This window comes from Corythoichthys intestinalis, chromosome 16 (genome assembly GCF_030265065.1).
Source record: "Corythoichthys intestinalis isolate RoL2023-P3 chromosome 16, ASM3026506v1, whole genome shotgun sequence".
Taxonomy (NCBI): domain Eukaryota; kingdom Metazoa; phylum Chordata; class Actinopteri; order Syngnathiformes; family Syngnathidae; genus Corythoichthys; species Corythoichthys intestinalis.
Window position 1 is genome coordinate 49,182,556 of NC_080410.1, and position 16,764 is coordinate 49,199,319.

The 16,764-nt window shown below is 39.7% G+C and overlaps 1 protein-coding gene across 5 annotated transcripts in view; it reads right to left on the reverse strand.

Moving 5' to 3' along the window:
• Positions 1 to 16,764, reverse strand: part of LOC130931959 (E3 ubiquitin-protein ligase rnf213-alpha-like) — a 171,406-nt gene that overhangs the window by 68,564 nt on the left and 86,078 nt on the right. For all 5 annotated transcript variants that reach the window (XM_057861229.1, XM_057861228.1, XM_057861231.1 and 2 more), the window contains 5 exons: positions 16,255 to 16,439; positions 16,081 to 16,189; positions 9,293 to 9,393; positions 9,038 to 9,223; positions 1,167 to 1,333 (listed from right to left, as the gene is read on the reverse strand). In XM_057861229.1, coding sequence (XP_057717212.1) covers positions 1,167 to 1,333; positions 9,038 to 9,223; positions 9,293 to 9,393; positions 16,081 to 16,189; positions 16,255 to 16,439 — 748 coding nt within the window. The remainder of the gene's footprint in view (positions 1 to 1,166; positions 1,334 to 9,037; positions 9,224 to 9,292; positions 9,394 to 16,080; positions 16,190 to 16,254; positions 16,440 to 16,764) is intronic.

The following is a 16,764-nucleotide window of genomic DNA, read 5'->3' on the forward strand; positions in this document are numbered from 1 at the left end:
TGTGTGTCTGTGCGTTACTATTTTGTTCTTGCCTCATAATGTATATAAAGTGAACAATATTGTAGTCATTTACAAAGGACATGTTGAATAGAAAATGTTAGAAAAGTTACCACTAAAAGTTTGTTTCCATTGTAACCGCTCATAGTTACTTTCTGTTTTTGTCTCAAGTCACACACGCTGTTTTGGGACTGAGAACAGCATGAGGACCGCAGGTGCACATTCAAATAGAGTGCAGCCACCTGTTGAGATGAATGAATGAGTATTTTCCCTTCATTCTGGAGGGTTACAGCAATAGGTTGGAGCCCCTACATGCGCGGCCGTTTTGTAGCTTTGCTAGTCATCGACATCGCTCCACTCGTTCTAGCCAAGTCGGCGAGTTGTTTACATCATATTCATGTTGCACATTTATGCCGTGAAATGACGTGTTCGTTTAGCATCCTTGGGATGTGTTGTAAGTGAGTGTAAAGTGCTTAGTTGCCGTTACGTTTTGTGGGCAAATTGACCGCGTGTGAGTATGGTGTACTTCCAGGTTGCCCCCACCTTTATGTCTAATGCACTGTGCAATTCATTTGTGTGTTGTTGATTATTATTCAGTCAATATGCATTGTTTTACATTGACACTGATATGCTGTTAACCATAACCCCCTAATCCCGAACCCGAAGTTCAGATTTTTTTTACAGTAGGCTTAATCTTCAAGTTAGCAGGGGTTGAATTAGTTGGTGGAGTTGATTTCAACAAATTCCACGCAGTTTGTCAGTCATTTGTTGGTTGAAGGGCTCCGGAGTGGCAAAGTGAGAGCGAGTCAATGGTGGTTGAAAATAGCTCCATCGACTAATTAAACCCCCGCAAACTCAACCATTAAGCCTCAGGTATGTGAAAAATTCTGATCTTCCCCTTTAAATTCAATAATCAGAAAGTTAATTATATGCGATGAGATTTTTCTATAGTCATTCTTATGTTGAGGCAGCGTAGGGAGAAAAATTGTAATTGTAAAAAATGTATAATAAGTAACCAATAAATTACTTTTAAAGTAACTTACTTTAACTTTGATAATCAAAAAAAATCAGCGACTAGATTAATTTTTTGAGGCCTAATCAGTAATTACTTTTCAAGTAATCTGTGACAACACTGCTAGAAACAGTGTAACATATAGTTGTTGCCCTACCGCTGCGATTGAAAGTAGCACTTGGTTCCACCAAAAGAAAGGAAAGCAAGTGCTGAATGACGGCCGGGCACGGGGGAGAGTTGTCCTTGAAGCACACACTAGAAACCAAGTCGATGAAGAAAGCGTTGCACTGATTCCTAAACGAAGCGTAGTGTTCAACTCGAGTCCTACACAGAATGGAAAAAAGGGTCAATGGTAGATAAGCATGCAATTCAAGTGCTTTATAAACTTGATTAAAGGTGGAAAGGCGTTCTAAATGCATAGATCAGCTGTTCTAAACCTAGCTAAAGGTACCGAACCACATATACTGGACTGTCTCAGAAAATTAGAATACACAATATTCTAATTTTCTGAGACAGTCCTGTACATTAATCCACCATTTAAAGCAGGGGTGTCCAACCTTTTTGCAAAGGGGACCAGATTTGGCGTGGTAAAAATGTGGGGGGCCGACCTTGGCTGACGTCCTTTACATAGAACAATATACAGGACTGTCTCAGAAAATTAGAATATTGTGTATTCTAATTTTCTGAGACAGTCCAGTATATATATATATATATCACATACACACACACACACACACACACACACACACACACACACACACACACACACACACACACACACACACACACAGTTGTGGTCAAAAGTTTACATACACTTGTGAAAAACAATGTCATGGCTCTCTTGAGTGTCCATACACTTGTAAAGAACATAATGTCATGGCTCTCTTGAGTTTCCAGTTATTTCTACAACTCAGATTTTTCTCTGATAGAGTGATTGGAACAGATACTTCTTTGTCACAAAAAACATTCATGAAGTTTGGTTCTTTCATGACTTTATTATGGGTGAACAGAAAAAAATGATCAAAATCATTTCAAAATCAATCAAGGTAAAAAATATACATACAGCAGCGCTAATATTTGGTAACATGTCCCTTGGCCATTTTCACTTCAATTAGACGCTTTTGGTAGCAATCCACAAGCTTCTGGCAAGCTTCTGGTTGAATCTTTGACCACTCATCTTGACAGAATTGGTGCAGTTCAGTTAAATTTGATGGCTTTCTGACATGGACTTGTTTCTTCAGCATTGGCCACAAGTTCTCAATGGGATTTACGTCAGGACTTTGGGAAGGCCATTCGAAAACATTAATTCTAGGCTGATTTAGCCATTCCATTACCACTTTTGTTGTGTGTTTGGGGTCACTGTCCTGTTGGAACACCCAACTGTGCCCAAGACCCAATCTTAGGGCTGATGACGTTAGGTTATCTTGAAGAATTTGAAGGTAATCCTCCTTCTTCATTTTCCCATTTACTCTCTGTAAAGCACCAGTTCCATTGGCAGCATAACAGCCCCACAGCATAATACTACCACCACCTTGCTTGACGGTAGGCATGATGTACTTGGGGTTAAAGGCCTCACCTTTTCTCCTCCAAACATATTGCTGGGCATTGTGGCCAAACAGCTGGATTTTTGTTTCGTCTGACCACAGACCTTTCCTCCAGAAGGTCTTATCTTTGTCCATGTGATCAGCAGCAAACCTCAGTCGAGCCTTAAGGTGCCGCTTTTGGAGCTAGGGCTTCCTTCTTGCACGGCAGCCTCTCAGTCCATGGAGATGCAAAACACGCTTGACTGTGGACACTGACACCTGTGTTCCAGCAGCTTCTAATTCTTGACAGATCTGCTTTTTGGTGATTCTCGGTTGAATCTTCGCCCTCCTGACCAATTTTCTCTCAGCAGCAGGTGATAGCTTGCGTTTTCTTCCTGATCGTGGCAGTGACAAAACAGTGCCATGCACTTTATACTTACAATTGTTTGCACTGTTGCTCTTGGGACCTGCAGCTGCTTTGAAATAGCTCCAAGTGACTTTCCTGACTTGTTCAAGTCAACAATCACTCACAAGAAATTGCAAATTCGTGCTGCTGTATGTATATTTTTGACTCAGCAGATTTGATCACTTTTTCTGTTAACCCATAATAAAGTCATAAAAGAACCAAACTTCATGAATGTTTTTTGTGACAAAGAAGTATCTGTTCCAATCACTCTATCGGAGAAAAATCAGAGTTGTAGAAATAACTGGAAACTCAAGAGAGCCATGACATTATGTTCTTCACAAGTATATGTCAACTTTTGACCACAACTGTGTATATTAGGCCTGAACGATATTGGAAAAAACTATTGTTGCGATTTTTTTTAGGTTTGCAATATATTGCGATATTATATTGCGATATTAAAAAAAAAAAAAAGATCTATCTTTTTTAAAGAAATTTTCAATAAATGACTTGAATAGCTGTTTGGAAATACTTTACATAACACACCGTGACCACAGTGTATTCATATAATACCGTTTAATTTGTGAATGATGAAGATTTCTGTATGAAGGTATCCAGGAAGTCATGTCTGCACAAAATAGATCATTTATTGAATACAATATTTTACACTTCAACAGCAGCAAATACATTAAATGATAAATAAAAGAGCAGGTGCATTAGTCCCCTAAGTTTTTGACAAAATATAACAATAAATAAAAACTTCTGTAAAATAACAACAAAGTTGTCAACATATTTGAACAAAAATATTAAATATGACAAATAAAAGAGTTGTTCACAAACTATAACAATAAATAAAAACCTCAGTAAAACAACAAAGTTGTCAACATATTTGAACAAAAATATTAAATATGACAAAAGAGTTCACAAACTATAACAATACATAAAAACCTCAGTTAAACAACAAAGTTGTCAACATATTTGAACTTAAATATTAAATCTGACTAATAAAAGTGCAAGTGCATTAGTCCCCTGAGTTGTTTACACAAAATATAACAATATAAAACTGCAAAACGGCAACAAAGTTGTAAAAATATTTCAACAAAAATATTAAGTATCAAAACTTTATGTGCAGCTGTACTATAGTTATTTGAAAAATACGGTTTACAATAAATTTAAATATAAAAGAAATAAACTCAATTTAACTTGTAAATAATTGAACTGAATAACTGCAAATAACTGTGATGAATAACAGAACCATTTTAACTCCCAAATTTCCTGCCTTCCTGATAGCTGTCACATGAATAGAAAGAAAAGACATTCCTTCAGCTGTGTTATGTATTTGTCTGCATATCGTCCACCTTCCTTGCTCAGCAATTCTCAACTGGGTCTCATAGGTTTTTGGCCAAGACTATTAGTTTATCCACTATAGCAGGCTTGAGACAAGAACGTTGGCATTTAACAATGTTCCCACCTGTGCTAAAAAGCCTCTGATGGGGAGCTCGTAGCAGGAATGCATAGATACCTGCGTTTTAAATGGTCCCACATGTTTGACAGATTACTTCTTGTTGAGGCAACCATGGCGAGGCACTGTCGACAGGGCTGTTTTTTGTCCCTTATAGTCTTGTTCTTGCCAAAATACTTCCAAAACTCCTTTTGGATACAGTCTTCCTTGCTCCTCCAACGTGTTGATTGCTTGCTTTCACTTTGAGAACGGGCCCTCCTCCCTCCGCTCTGCTGTTCGGCCCCTCCTCCCTCCACTCCGCTGTTGCAGGGGGAGGGGGAGGGGGAGGAGCCGATGACTTGCTGGAGAGAAAGAGAAACTGTGCGCTTTTTTCCCCTCTCCTTCCTCAAAACAAACGTTTGTGGATTAAAAAAAATGAAATTAAAAAACTATCGCACGTCCTTGCGATGGGACTATTGCACATGCGCACATCGCGATGGCGATGTTTAAACGATATATCGTTCAGGCCTAGTGTATATATATATATATATATATATATATATATATATATATACAGTGGGGAGAACAAGTATTTGATACACTGCCAATGTATCAAATACTTATTCTCCCCACTGTATATATATAGATGGCCGAAGCATACATTTGGCATGTAGTTGGCCTGCAGCCATTTCATCATCAGACATGACCATATATTCAAAATTTTCATTCAAATATGGAAGGGAAAAAATCTTCTATTGTTCAATATTAAGCCTGCATCACATACCATTTTCATGATGTAAAATGTTACACAAAGGTTTTTAATGCCACTTAAGGATTTCACGCTAGGGGTGGGTACCTCTGGGTAACTCACGATACGATGCGCGATACAAGGATCACGTTAACGATCTCACGATGTGGCGAAACAACAATTATCGAGGCATGGGTTAGGAAATCATCCTAGAGTATTGTACAAAACAACTAATAAACTGCTATAAATTGGAAGACGTTTATTAATGGTAGACGGCCAATCCCTCTGAACTGGGAAGGTGGCAGTAAAAGAAAATTTCATTTACCGCCATCCCTCCTACTTCAAACGGATTGCACATTTCTGGCCGTCAGTGGTGGCCAATGCAAGGCAATGAGTTCATTTTGGGGGCATTTCACATCATTTCCTGGTGATTTTCACTCATTTCCTGTTCATTTCGGGGCATTTACGGGTCACTTACTGTTGATTTTGTGTTACTGAACAGAAAGTGACTCGAGATTGTCCCCAAATGAATAGGAAATGACTCAAAATCAGGAAGTAACCTGTAAATGCCCACAATGACTGAATGCTCTGCTTTTAGTGCCATGGCGGTGCTCGTCGTCTAATTAACCCTTATCCATTAATAACCATAATAACTAGGGTTGTTCCGATCATGTTTTTTTTGCTCCCGATCCGATCCCGATCGTTTTAGTTTGAGTATCTGCCGATCCCGATATTTCCCGAACCGATTGCTTTTTTTGCTCCCGATTCAATTCCAATCACTCCTGATCATTTTTCCCGATCATATACATTTTGGCAATGCATTAAGAAAAAAAAAGGAATAAAACTCGGACGAATATATAAATTCAACATACAGTACATAAGTACTGTATTTGTTTATTATGACAATAAATCCTCAAGATGGCATTTACATTATTAACATTCTTTCTGTGAGAGGGATCCACGGATAAAAAGACTTGTGACTTTGTATATTGTGATTAAGTATTGCCATCTAGTGTATTTTTTGAGCTTTCAGTAAATGATACTGACGCCATGCCCAAATGCATGATGGGAAGTGGAAACTATACTGTGCGTAGTGCTACCAATTGATATATCTTCTCTGCGTTGGGAAATAACATAAGGTGTTAAGAAAAAGATCAATTGCTACCTTGCTTCACCACATTGCTTCCCATATTTCTAATCGTGGGAAGAGGGATTGTAAGGCTTTAGCCAATTAAGAAAAGGCTCAAAGGCTGCCATAATTCACTCTACTCATTTTACACTGCCTTTTATCTCTCTATATAGGTAAAACGGCGTCATGACAGATTGAGCGCGACATTTTTTAAGAAATGAATTATCGCCGTTATCAGGATAAATTTGATAACACTACCTTAAGCCTAAACTAAAGACTCTGGATGAGTGTAACATATTATGTCTGTCACGTTAAATACAATTAGAAAAGGATTTAAAGAAATATATATATTAAAAAAAGGCATGGGCGTTATTTTTTTGCCGATTCGATACTTTGAAAATGACGTGATCGGACCCGATCGCCGATCGATCGGGACATCTCTAATAATAACCATTCTTGTCATATCATTTTTGTCAACAGATAAAAAAAATAATAATAATGATTTAAGCTGTAATTACACCACTTTGAACACAAAAGGGCACAAATGCAACGCAAATGCCATCTCTGAGAGGATATTCTGTATAGGAGTGATGTGACATGTCACAGAACAAAAAAGCAAAGGCTGTTGATATTTAAAAAAAAACTGAACATTTCTTTTGTGTATTTATTTTGTTGACATTGTCAGCCACTCTAAGTCTAAAATATCATGCACAAAAGGATTTAAACAGCTAGCGCCGTCAATAGCTGTGAGCTAACAAAGACACTGCAGTGTTACCTTTCTAGAACGATCTATCGATTCTTGGTGGGAGACTATCGATAACCTTTTGGGCTACAAAGTATCGCGATATATCACCTTATAGATCCATTGTCACGCCCGTAGTTCACACTGGCCCTGGCCTTCTTGTACTTCCTCATACCCAGTGTGAGTCAACCTTCCACTGAGAAAACCAGTTTCTCCTTCAATCAGATAGAAGACTAGCAATTTAAAGAAATGGAATAACGTAGGGCTTCAGCTCTCGATTATTTAAGTAATCAATTCATTTATCAATTAGTGAGTTCGAAAAATCAAGCAATCAGTTTACAATCATTTAATGTGTTGCAGAATCAATTTTAGGAGATGTAAAACAAAGGCTTGCTAGATGGCACTTTCAAAAGAGCATTAAAAATTGCACTTTTATTTTACAAGAGCAATAAATGCATTTAACAATAAATTAAAATACCTGGAGATTAAAGAAATAATAAATGCGGAAGCACAACAACAAAAAAACTGCTGAATATACCTCTAGACTAATTAAGATTGCATAAACAATCATATTAGCTCAAACAAAAATGTACAACCTTATTATGTTGGTCTTAACAAGGAGCAGCTGGATCCAGCCATGTTAGATGAGGTATGTCCAACTGTCACCACTAGAGGGCAGTGTATCGACCCAAAAAAATACAACTAAATGTAAACCCTTTTTTAAAATAAAAAACATTAGAACTCCACTCTAATTAAAAGAATCCTCAAATCAGCAAAATTTGATTCAACGCTTTTTTTCCTAATCGAATTGCTCGAGTTAATCGATTGATTGTTGAAGCAGTGGAATCTGTAAATTTGGGGCAAACCAGTCCAAAACCTGGTCTAAAGTGCCACTTTGCCACCTATGAAACGCGTGTCTCAAACTTCGCCAAACCCCTTAGTTTTTCAACCGTTTCTGAGTCACTGCGCGTCACTGAAATTGGAAAAAATCTCGTGGCACACCACAGTCCAAAAATGTTCCAAAATTGTTTTCCGTACAGTATATTCAATCATCAAATAATTTCTCAGTATTTATACTTTATCACTGTGAAACTTGACCCTGTTTAGATGAACAGAAAGCCGATATCCTGTCAGTAATCTTAAACAGCTCTGTCTCTGTTTTTATTTTTCTTAATAGCAATTAGGCTTGAAAAGCTCGTAATGATCAGACAGGGGGACTTAAGCCGCATCAGGGCCGACCATCTCGCTGATAATAGCTTTGTATGAAGGTAGTATTAATGTCTCTGCCACACTATGGGACTTTTTGATTTATCAACAAGTTCCGCAACAAGGTAACTGGGCTCGAAGGCTTTCTCATTTACTTTTGTAGTTTTTCCTCAAAAAAGAGATGACGTTTAAGCTCGCTTGGCACCATGGCGCTATTGGAGAGCCGCTCATGTCGCATTCAAGAACTTCTTTTAGTCATCAGCCACCTTGCTGTCCTCGACAATGTGTTGGAAAAAAACACGGGGGGGATAGACGGTCGTCGCATATGGTGGAAAGGACACTTTCTTGTACATCGACACTTGACGAGTCTAATCAAATGATGTACAATGGACGTGCTGGGGTTCACATGGTCGCGGACAGCAAGGTGGCTGATGGCTAGGAATCCTAGCAGTACTGGAAAAGAGCAGTTCCTCGCTCATCTGCACACGAACGAGAACTTTCTAACAACTCCTTCCTTCCTACTGCAACTCCACCCTACGCCGTTTTCAAAAAATGCGATATTGTATCATTTCTTGCGCCACACCTGACGATCCCTCACGGGACACTTGTGTGCCACGGCACACCTATTGAAAAACACTGTCTTAAACTTACCGAACCTCCAGCTTAAGAACCGCTAGTGTAGTTTTAAAGTACAAAACAAGACAGGAGTGTAATGACTTGGTTTTTCATGACTCCGAAGCCATGCAATTTTGGTATTCATTTCAAGTTTTCAGGGCTGTCAACACCAGCACTCACATTGTGAAATCAAATGAATTCAATGATGTTTTTTCACCAACCGTAAATCCTCAGAGGCAACAGGGTCAAAGTCCTCCGGAACTTCGTGTTTACATTGAGGACAGTACATCTGGCAGGGGACCAAGTGCTTTTTAACACATGAGGCACAGAAGATGTGTTCGCACGGCAGACAGACGGGATCTTGCGGGTGTCCCCGACACAGTGAGCACCAAGGAAGCGAAGTAAACCTGGATTGAGTCAAAATGACACGTTGTTCTCAGAGTACGCCATTTAAAATATTTGCTGCTCAAGGTTACCTGAAGATTCTTCTGACGGCGTCATCTTTACAGTTTTTCAGGAGGCGAATCATCTCCTCGAACGGTTGCTGCGTTTTAAGGTCAGAATTCTTTTTAAGATCCTGAGAAAGAAAAAGGTGAATTCCTTTTTAAATGCCTCCTGACTTTGTTCGAGGAAACCTCGGACTTTAAGACTTGTAGGCTCTAAAAAGCCACAATTGTTCTCTTTTACTAAAATACTGTATGTTATTAGAAACAAATATATTATTGCCATTGATTTAAAAATCTTGATATTTAGTACATGTTTTGACTTACGGAGGACCGCGCAATGCACACTGGGGGTGATGACACGGTTGGGCTGGACTGTGAGAATAGCTGTGCTAGCTATCAAGCGAAGCTAGTATGACGACTGGCATGATTTGTCACATTCTGCTGCTGGTCACATTAATTTGTTACAGAGCTGTGGGCTGTGATCCCGATGTTGTACCTGGATCCAATTCCAGCTCATTAGCAGTGTATTTAAACCGATCCTTGGCGGCTTGCCGAGAATTGACTTGCCCCCATTTGACAGTTTGTATCTCCCTCCGTAGCTAGTTACGTCATTGCCTTGTTTTTTTTCCGTTTGCCTGCCTCACCCCGGTTTTCCCAATTTTATTTTTTTCATCCTGACCTACTTTCACGGATCCTTTTTATGTCTCTCTTTTCGCAATCAGGGTTTTTTTTGTGTGTGTGTGTTTAATAAACCCTTTTCCGCTATCCCTATATTATTGTCTGCTTCCTGTCTGAAGTGAGCCGCGTTTTCTAATTCCAAGCCAGCCGCACATTCTTTTCAGTTGCGTTTCACTCCGGTTTTACCCCACAGCAGTGGTCTCCAAACTATTCCACATAGGGCCGCAGTGGGTGCAGGATTTCATTCCAACATAACAAAACAACACATATGCACCAATCTTGTGTCTTACAAGTGTAATCAGTTGATTGCAGTCAGGTGCTGCTTGTTTTAACAGAAACTTTATTGGTTTAATTGTTGGTACTTGATCGGTTGGAACGAAAACCAGGACCCACAGCGGCCCTTGAGGACCGGTTTGGAGACCCCTGCCCCACAGAGACCGACAACGCATTTGGGTTGCGATTGCTTCATAAGGAAAATTGTGACTCTGGCAACGCACAGAAGCATATGGCACCACCTTGCGCCGATTGGCCTGCCAACAAAGTCTTAACATAGCCTAACACATCCGAACCAAGGCCTAACTAGGCATGTGCCGGTTACCGGTTTCAAGGTATACCGTGGTATGAAAACGTCTCGGTCTCAAAACCACTAAAATTTTCCCCCATACCGTTGTTAGGTATTAGTCATTTTTGAGGTCCCAAAAATGTAACAAGAAATCCGTGGCTTGGATCGGCAGTGCTAGCCCATCCCCTTCCAGTTGTAGCTCTGTCCTGTGTTTGTCAGTGACACGACACCTGAGCTTTTCCCCCCACAAAATTAGAAAAAGTTGCTAGTATGGGAGAACTTAGGCTACCGAAAAGAAACAGACGGCCGAGGCTTAGAGGAAGGTCAGCCGACGTGCAGGCAACACCTCCAACATGATTTTTACTTTACGTGGGCATCATCCGTCACTTTACACAAACTTTAGGGAAAGTAAACGCTGTCATGAACGCTAGCATGCCAGATGGCTAACTAGTTTCCCCTCTACCATTAGCCTACTTTTTTAAAGTCTTCCGCCATTGTAAACATCTGCCAATATGTTGTGAAAACTTTTAAAAAATCCTGTTGAATGGAATTTTTTTTTTTTTTTTTTTTTTTCAAACCCATACATCTCAGAATAACACATTTTAGAGCTATGATTGCAATACCGTGATACCGTGAAACCGCGGTATTTTTGCTTAAGGTTATCGTACAGTCAAAAATCTAATACCGGCACATGTCTAGTCCTAACATATCCTAACGCCTATCCGAACGGAATTCCTAACAAAAGCTAACAGTTCCGGAATGGAAGGGCAAAACAGCCAATCAGGAGAGCGGATGGAGCAAGTGAGTCAACGTAGCACAGCCAATCACGAGTTACTATGAAGATGAGTTATAAATGGCACAGCCAATCATGAGCGAGTGCAGAAGAAAACAACAAAAAGTAAACTGGACGTCTACCCTTGTCCTGGCCCACATCCAAGTGCAGCTAGATCAGGAAAGCACAAACTGCCAAACAGCCAAAACAAAGTAAAACTATGCTTATGTAGCTTGAAGGTCAAACATATAAGCAGATGGGCATTTTGGAAAAGCAGACTGTGGAATGTAAAAATTGAAGCGTTTTATTTCAATTCTCCTTTCGCTTTAAATCACTCCTAACACTCATCCGTTTCGATCTTTAATGTATTGATACCTTTATTATTCTCACTATTGTGTCCGTATTGTTCTCTTATACTAAATGTTCTTATACACAATTTTAACGTCTAATTCTATGTTTTTTTTTTGTTTTTTTTTTTTAAATATATTTTATCATTTATGTGATCGTTTCTATCCTTCTTTTAAAGTGTCTTATAAAATAGATAAAATTATTACATGTATTATTATGATTAAATACATTATTAGATACATACCGGTAAGTGCTTTTGAGGAGGTTGACAAATAGTTAAACCCAGTTTATAATGTTGGATTGACAAATTAATTAATTTACACAATTGCATCTATATTAAGATTATTAATCTATTCAGATTGTTGTTTATGGTTAACCTTTTAGTGTAATTACAATCAAACCTCTCATGTTGTAAGCTTTCACGGTCTCATTTAAAACCATAGCCCTCTATTTCTTCCTCCAGGAGGCCACATCTGAGATTGGTGTCTCTCACAGCCTTGGCCGCAGCACTGCTAATAAATCGTTGGATGACATGGACTCAAGTGGGCTTTGGACCTCAACCCCTGTAAACTTGATCACAGACGCATTGATGAATTAATCTCTACTTTAACATAAGTTTTAGAAGAATGTTTTTGTGTGCTTTTTTGCCAGCATAATTGCTGTGACAATAGAGGACAACCTGGTTGGGAGGCAGTGGATGACCCAGTGATGTTTTTTGTTGGCCTGAATTGAACTGTCACAGGGTTGTCAACACTTGAAATCTCACAGATATTGAAGCTGTACTCCCGCTGCATTAATCTGACAAGGCTACGCCAAAATATTCATGAAAAAAAAAAAAAAAAAAATTAAAACTTGCCAGGGCTATGGAGAACTTCTCGCATGTGTGCTGGTTCTGTGCCTGGCCAGCAAGCAGCTGAAAGGTTTGTGTCTGTGTGTCTCCTCTGATAGCAGTATAGTGACTACAATCTTGCCTATTCACAGACTCTTCCACTCGAAGACCGGGAGCGAGAGGCAAGAGGCGAAGCCCCGAAGAAAAGGCGATATAGACCATCAATACTAGTGCCAAAAATGTGGAAAGGCAAAAAACTGCCCCACTGGTCATAGCCAAGTAAAACAGAAATGGTATTGTCCTGATTCTGGTCAAACCAGAGAGGAGTGGCGCAACACGCTCTAAAGTGGTTACCATTGTAAATACAATTTGGAAGCATTTTTGCCATTTTTTTCAAAACAAAATATACAGTGGGGAGAACAAGTATTTGCTGCACTGCCGATTTTGCTGGTTTTCCCACTTGCAAAGCATGGAGAGGTCTGTAATTTGTATCATAAGTTCTCTTCAACTGTCAGGTACGGAATCTAATACAAAAATCCAGAAAATCACGTTGTATGATTTTTAAATAATAAATTTGCATTTAATTGCATGAAATAAGTATTTGATACAACACAAAAATCAAACTGAATATTTGTTACAGAAACCTTTGTTTGCTATTACAGATACCAAATGTTTCCTGTAGTCCTTGACAAGGTTTGCACATACTGCAGCAGGGATTTTGGCCCACTCCTCCATGCAGATCTTCTCCAGAGCCTTCAGGTTTCGGGGCTGCTGCCAGTCAACATAGGACTTTAGGCTCCCTCCGTAGATTTTCTATCAGGTTCAGCTCTGGTGACTGGCTAGGCCACTTCAGGACCTTAAGATGCTTCTTACGGAGCCACTCTTTAGTTGCCTTGGCTGTGTGCTTTGGGTCGTTGTCATGCTGGAAGACCCAGCCACGACCCATTTTCAGGGCTCTCACTGAAGGAAGGAGGTTGTCAGCCAAGATCTGGTGAGACATAGCCCCATCCATCCTCCCCTCAATACGGTGCAGTCGTCCTGTACCCTTGGCAGAGAAGCAGCCCCAAAAAATGATGTTTCCTCCTCCATGTTTCACGGTTGGGATGGTGTTCTTGGGGTTGTACTCATCCTTCTTTTTCCTCCAAACACGACGAGCCGAGTTTAGACCAAAAAGTTCCATTTTGGTCTCATCCGACCACATGACCTTCTCCCACTGCTCCTCTGGATCATCCAGATGGTCAGTGGCAAACTTCAGACGTGTCTGGACATGCACTGGCTTCAGCGGCGGGACCTTGCGTGCGCTGTAGGATTTTAATCCATGACGGCGTAATGTGTTTCCGATGGTTTTCTTCGAGACTGCGGTTCCAGCTCTCTTCAGTTCATTGACCAGGTCCTGCCGTGTAGTTCTGGGCTGATCCCTCACCTTCCTCATGATCAGTGATGCCCCACGAGGTGAGATCTTGCATGGAGCCCCAGAACGAGGCAGATTGACCGTCAACTTGAACTTCTTCCATTTTGTAATAATCGCTCCAACAGTTGTTACCTTCTCACCAAGCTGCTTGCTTATTTTCCTGTAGCCCATCCCAGCCTTGTGCAGGTCTATTATTTTATCCCTGATGTCCTTACACAGCTCTTTGGTCTTGGCCATTTTGGAGAGGTTGGAGTTTGTTTGTTTGAGCATGTGAACAGGCGTCTTTTATACAGGTAACAAGTTCAAACAGGTGCAGTTACTTCCGGTAATGAGTGGAGAACAGGAGGGGTTCTTAAAAAAGCTAAGAGCCGAAATATTTACTAGTTGGTAATGTATCAAATACTTATTTCATGCAGTTAAATACAAATTTATTATTTAAAAATTATACAATGATTTTCTGGATTTTTGTATTAGATTCCGTCCCTCACAGTTGAAGAGAACTTATGATACAAATTACAGACCTCTACATGGCTTGCAAGTTGGAAAACCAGCAAAATCGGCAGTGTATCAAATACTTGTTCTCCCCACTGTAGTTACTTTTTGCTTGTGAATAATTGCCACTTTTTTCTAACATATTTTAAATATTTGCTTGAAATTGCATATTGTAAATAGTTTTGAATGTAATGTAACGGAAAACACAGACAAGACTGAAAAAGCAATTTCTGCTCTTGCACTGCTCTTTAAAAGAAAGTGCTTTATTTTAAGCCAAAACAACTGTTGTGTTTCATAGAACAATATGTCTATATGCTGCCATTGCAGATTCATGGCACATGAGGCCCCCGTGCTATTTTCAATTTGCCGGTTTTACCCTGAAAACCCCCGTTTACAGACGTCGTGCAACCGTTTTTTTTTCATCCCAGCCATGAAAACAAGGTAAGTAATATCATTCAAAATGTCTGTCTTTTTTAGCTTACAATCATTAATTAATGTATATTTTGTTTAAAAAAAAAAACGACTAAAAAATGATTCACTCGCATATTTTAAACTTTTAAACAAATTACGTCACAATGAAAAAAATGGTGTCTGTAAAACAGTCATGGAAAGTAATCAGATTACAGTTACGCATTACTCACATAACGCGTGACTGACAACACTGCATTTATATTACCGTTAAATACACAAGCTTGACGCTAACTTAACGGGAGCTATATTTTTTTTACCAGAGATTTGGCTAGCTCTGGCAGTGTTCACCGCAAGCTGCAAAGAACGGCAGTAACTTTGTCATACCGCAGAATATGAAAAGAATTGAAACCATTACTCACCAAATTCAATATGCTGGCAAATGCATTCATCTAAAAAAAATTGGGAGTGGGACCTCCCCTAGTCCAGCGAACGTGAATTTGTGCTTAGGAGAAGCTCTCCTAGCTAAGCCTTGCTAACGTCTTTGTAAGTTTTTAATAACTTTGTGTATTGAATTTGAAAGGAAAATATGTTTTGTTTTTGGCGAACTTTTTCATGAAGCTAAACTGTTGAAGCTACTCACACGTTGAAAATACGTTTGTACAACATTTTAAATGTATTCATTTGGTATATTTCAGTTACCACGATTTGAGAGCTCAATAAATTGAAGAAAAGTACGCCTTGTGTTTGGAGTGTTTGTTTTTGGGTTTGCTGGAATAGCGTCAAACGGGAAGGGGTAAGCGCTGCCGCGCCAAACCACTTCTGGCTGCATTTTTGACACATGAAAAATAACAAATATGTACTACTGTATGACGGAAAAATTTAGTGGTTTTGTAACCGCGACATTTTCATAGCATAGTAAACCGTGAAGGTAACCGGCACATGCCTACACCCGACCCACCCCCCACCTCCCTTTAAAATTTTCTCCTCGGATCTAGACGATTCACGTAGGTCATCCTTTTTGACTTCAAAAGGTGAGAGATTTTCATGCCTGAGTGACACTGTTTTGTTGTTGTTTTTTTGACACTGTGGCAGCACTCCAGCGCCGCCCAGTGATATCACCAGCCAGAGTGCATTGCGTCGTCAACAACAATGGCAACCTACCGGTTGAACTAATTTTGCAAATTTCATTAAAATGAAAACATTAAGATGGGTTTGAATGTCATATTATTCTAACTCAAACTAACATTTATCTATTAAGAATTTCATGTCTTTCTATCCATGGTACCTGTTAAACTTGCAAAAACTCCTCACTCACCTCGTCGAGTTGTCGCATATGCTCCAGGATTAAATCCATCATCTCCTTGTGTTGCGTTTTAAAGTGCTCAGCAAATAACGACAGCGAAAATAGCCGATTCCACTGCGATCTGAAAATGTTAAGGATACATATCACTGTTTGCTCAAAAGCCGCTTTCAATTCATCCTAGTTTACCGGACTTCGTTGACAAGTCTCTTGCTTCTGTCTTTGTACCATCCCACACTGTTCTCAGAGCAGACCAGTTCAATGGGAATCTTGAGTTTATTGACCCGTCTCACCCAGTCTTGTTTTTGTGAATCTGTCCCCAAGTCTGTCCCCAGGTGGTCCAGGCAAAAAAGAGCAGCATACACGTCGACAAACTTAAAGACAGGGAAATTGCTATTTAGATGGGCGCTTTTCAAGGCAATAAAATGTATAAATAAAAACTTTATTTACTGATGGTAGCTTTGCATGTAATGCAAAAGCAACCATCTATTTTATTCCTATTTTTTTGGAATGGTGTTTCCTCGGCACACCGCACAGCCCAAACCGTTTGGCCCATCGACACCGTTCGAATACCGAAATGACCGGAAAACTCGTGCGATGAAGGGAATCTTTCGAATGAACCCTCCTCCCCCAAATTAATCTTTAGCGCCAAAAAGTGGGTGGTTGTGATTTTTTACCAAAAACCGTACCATTACAGCT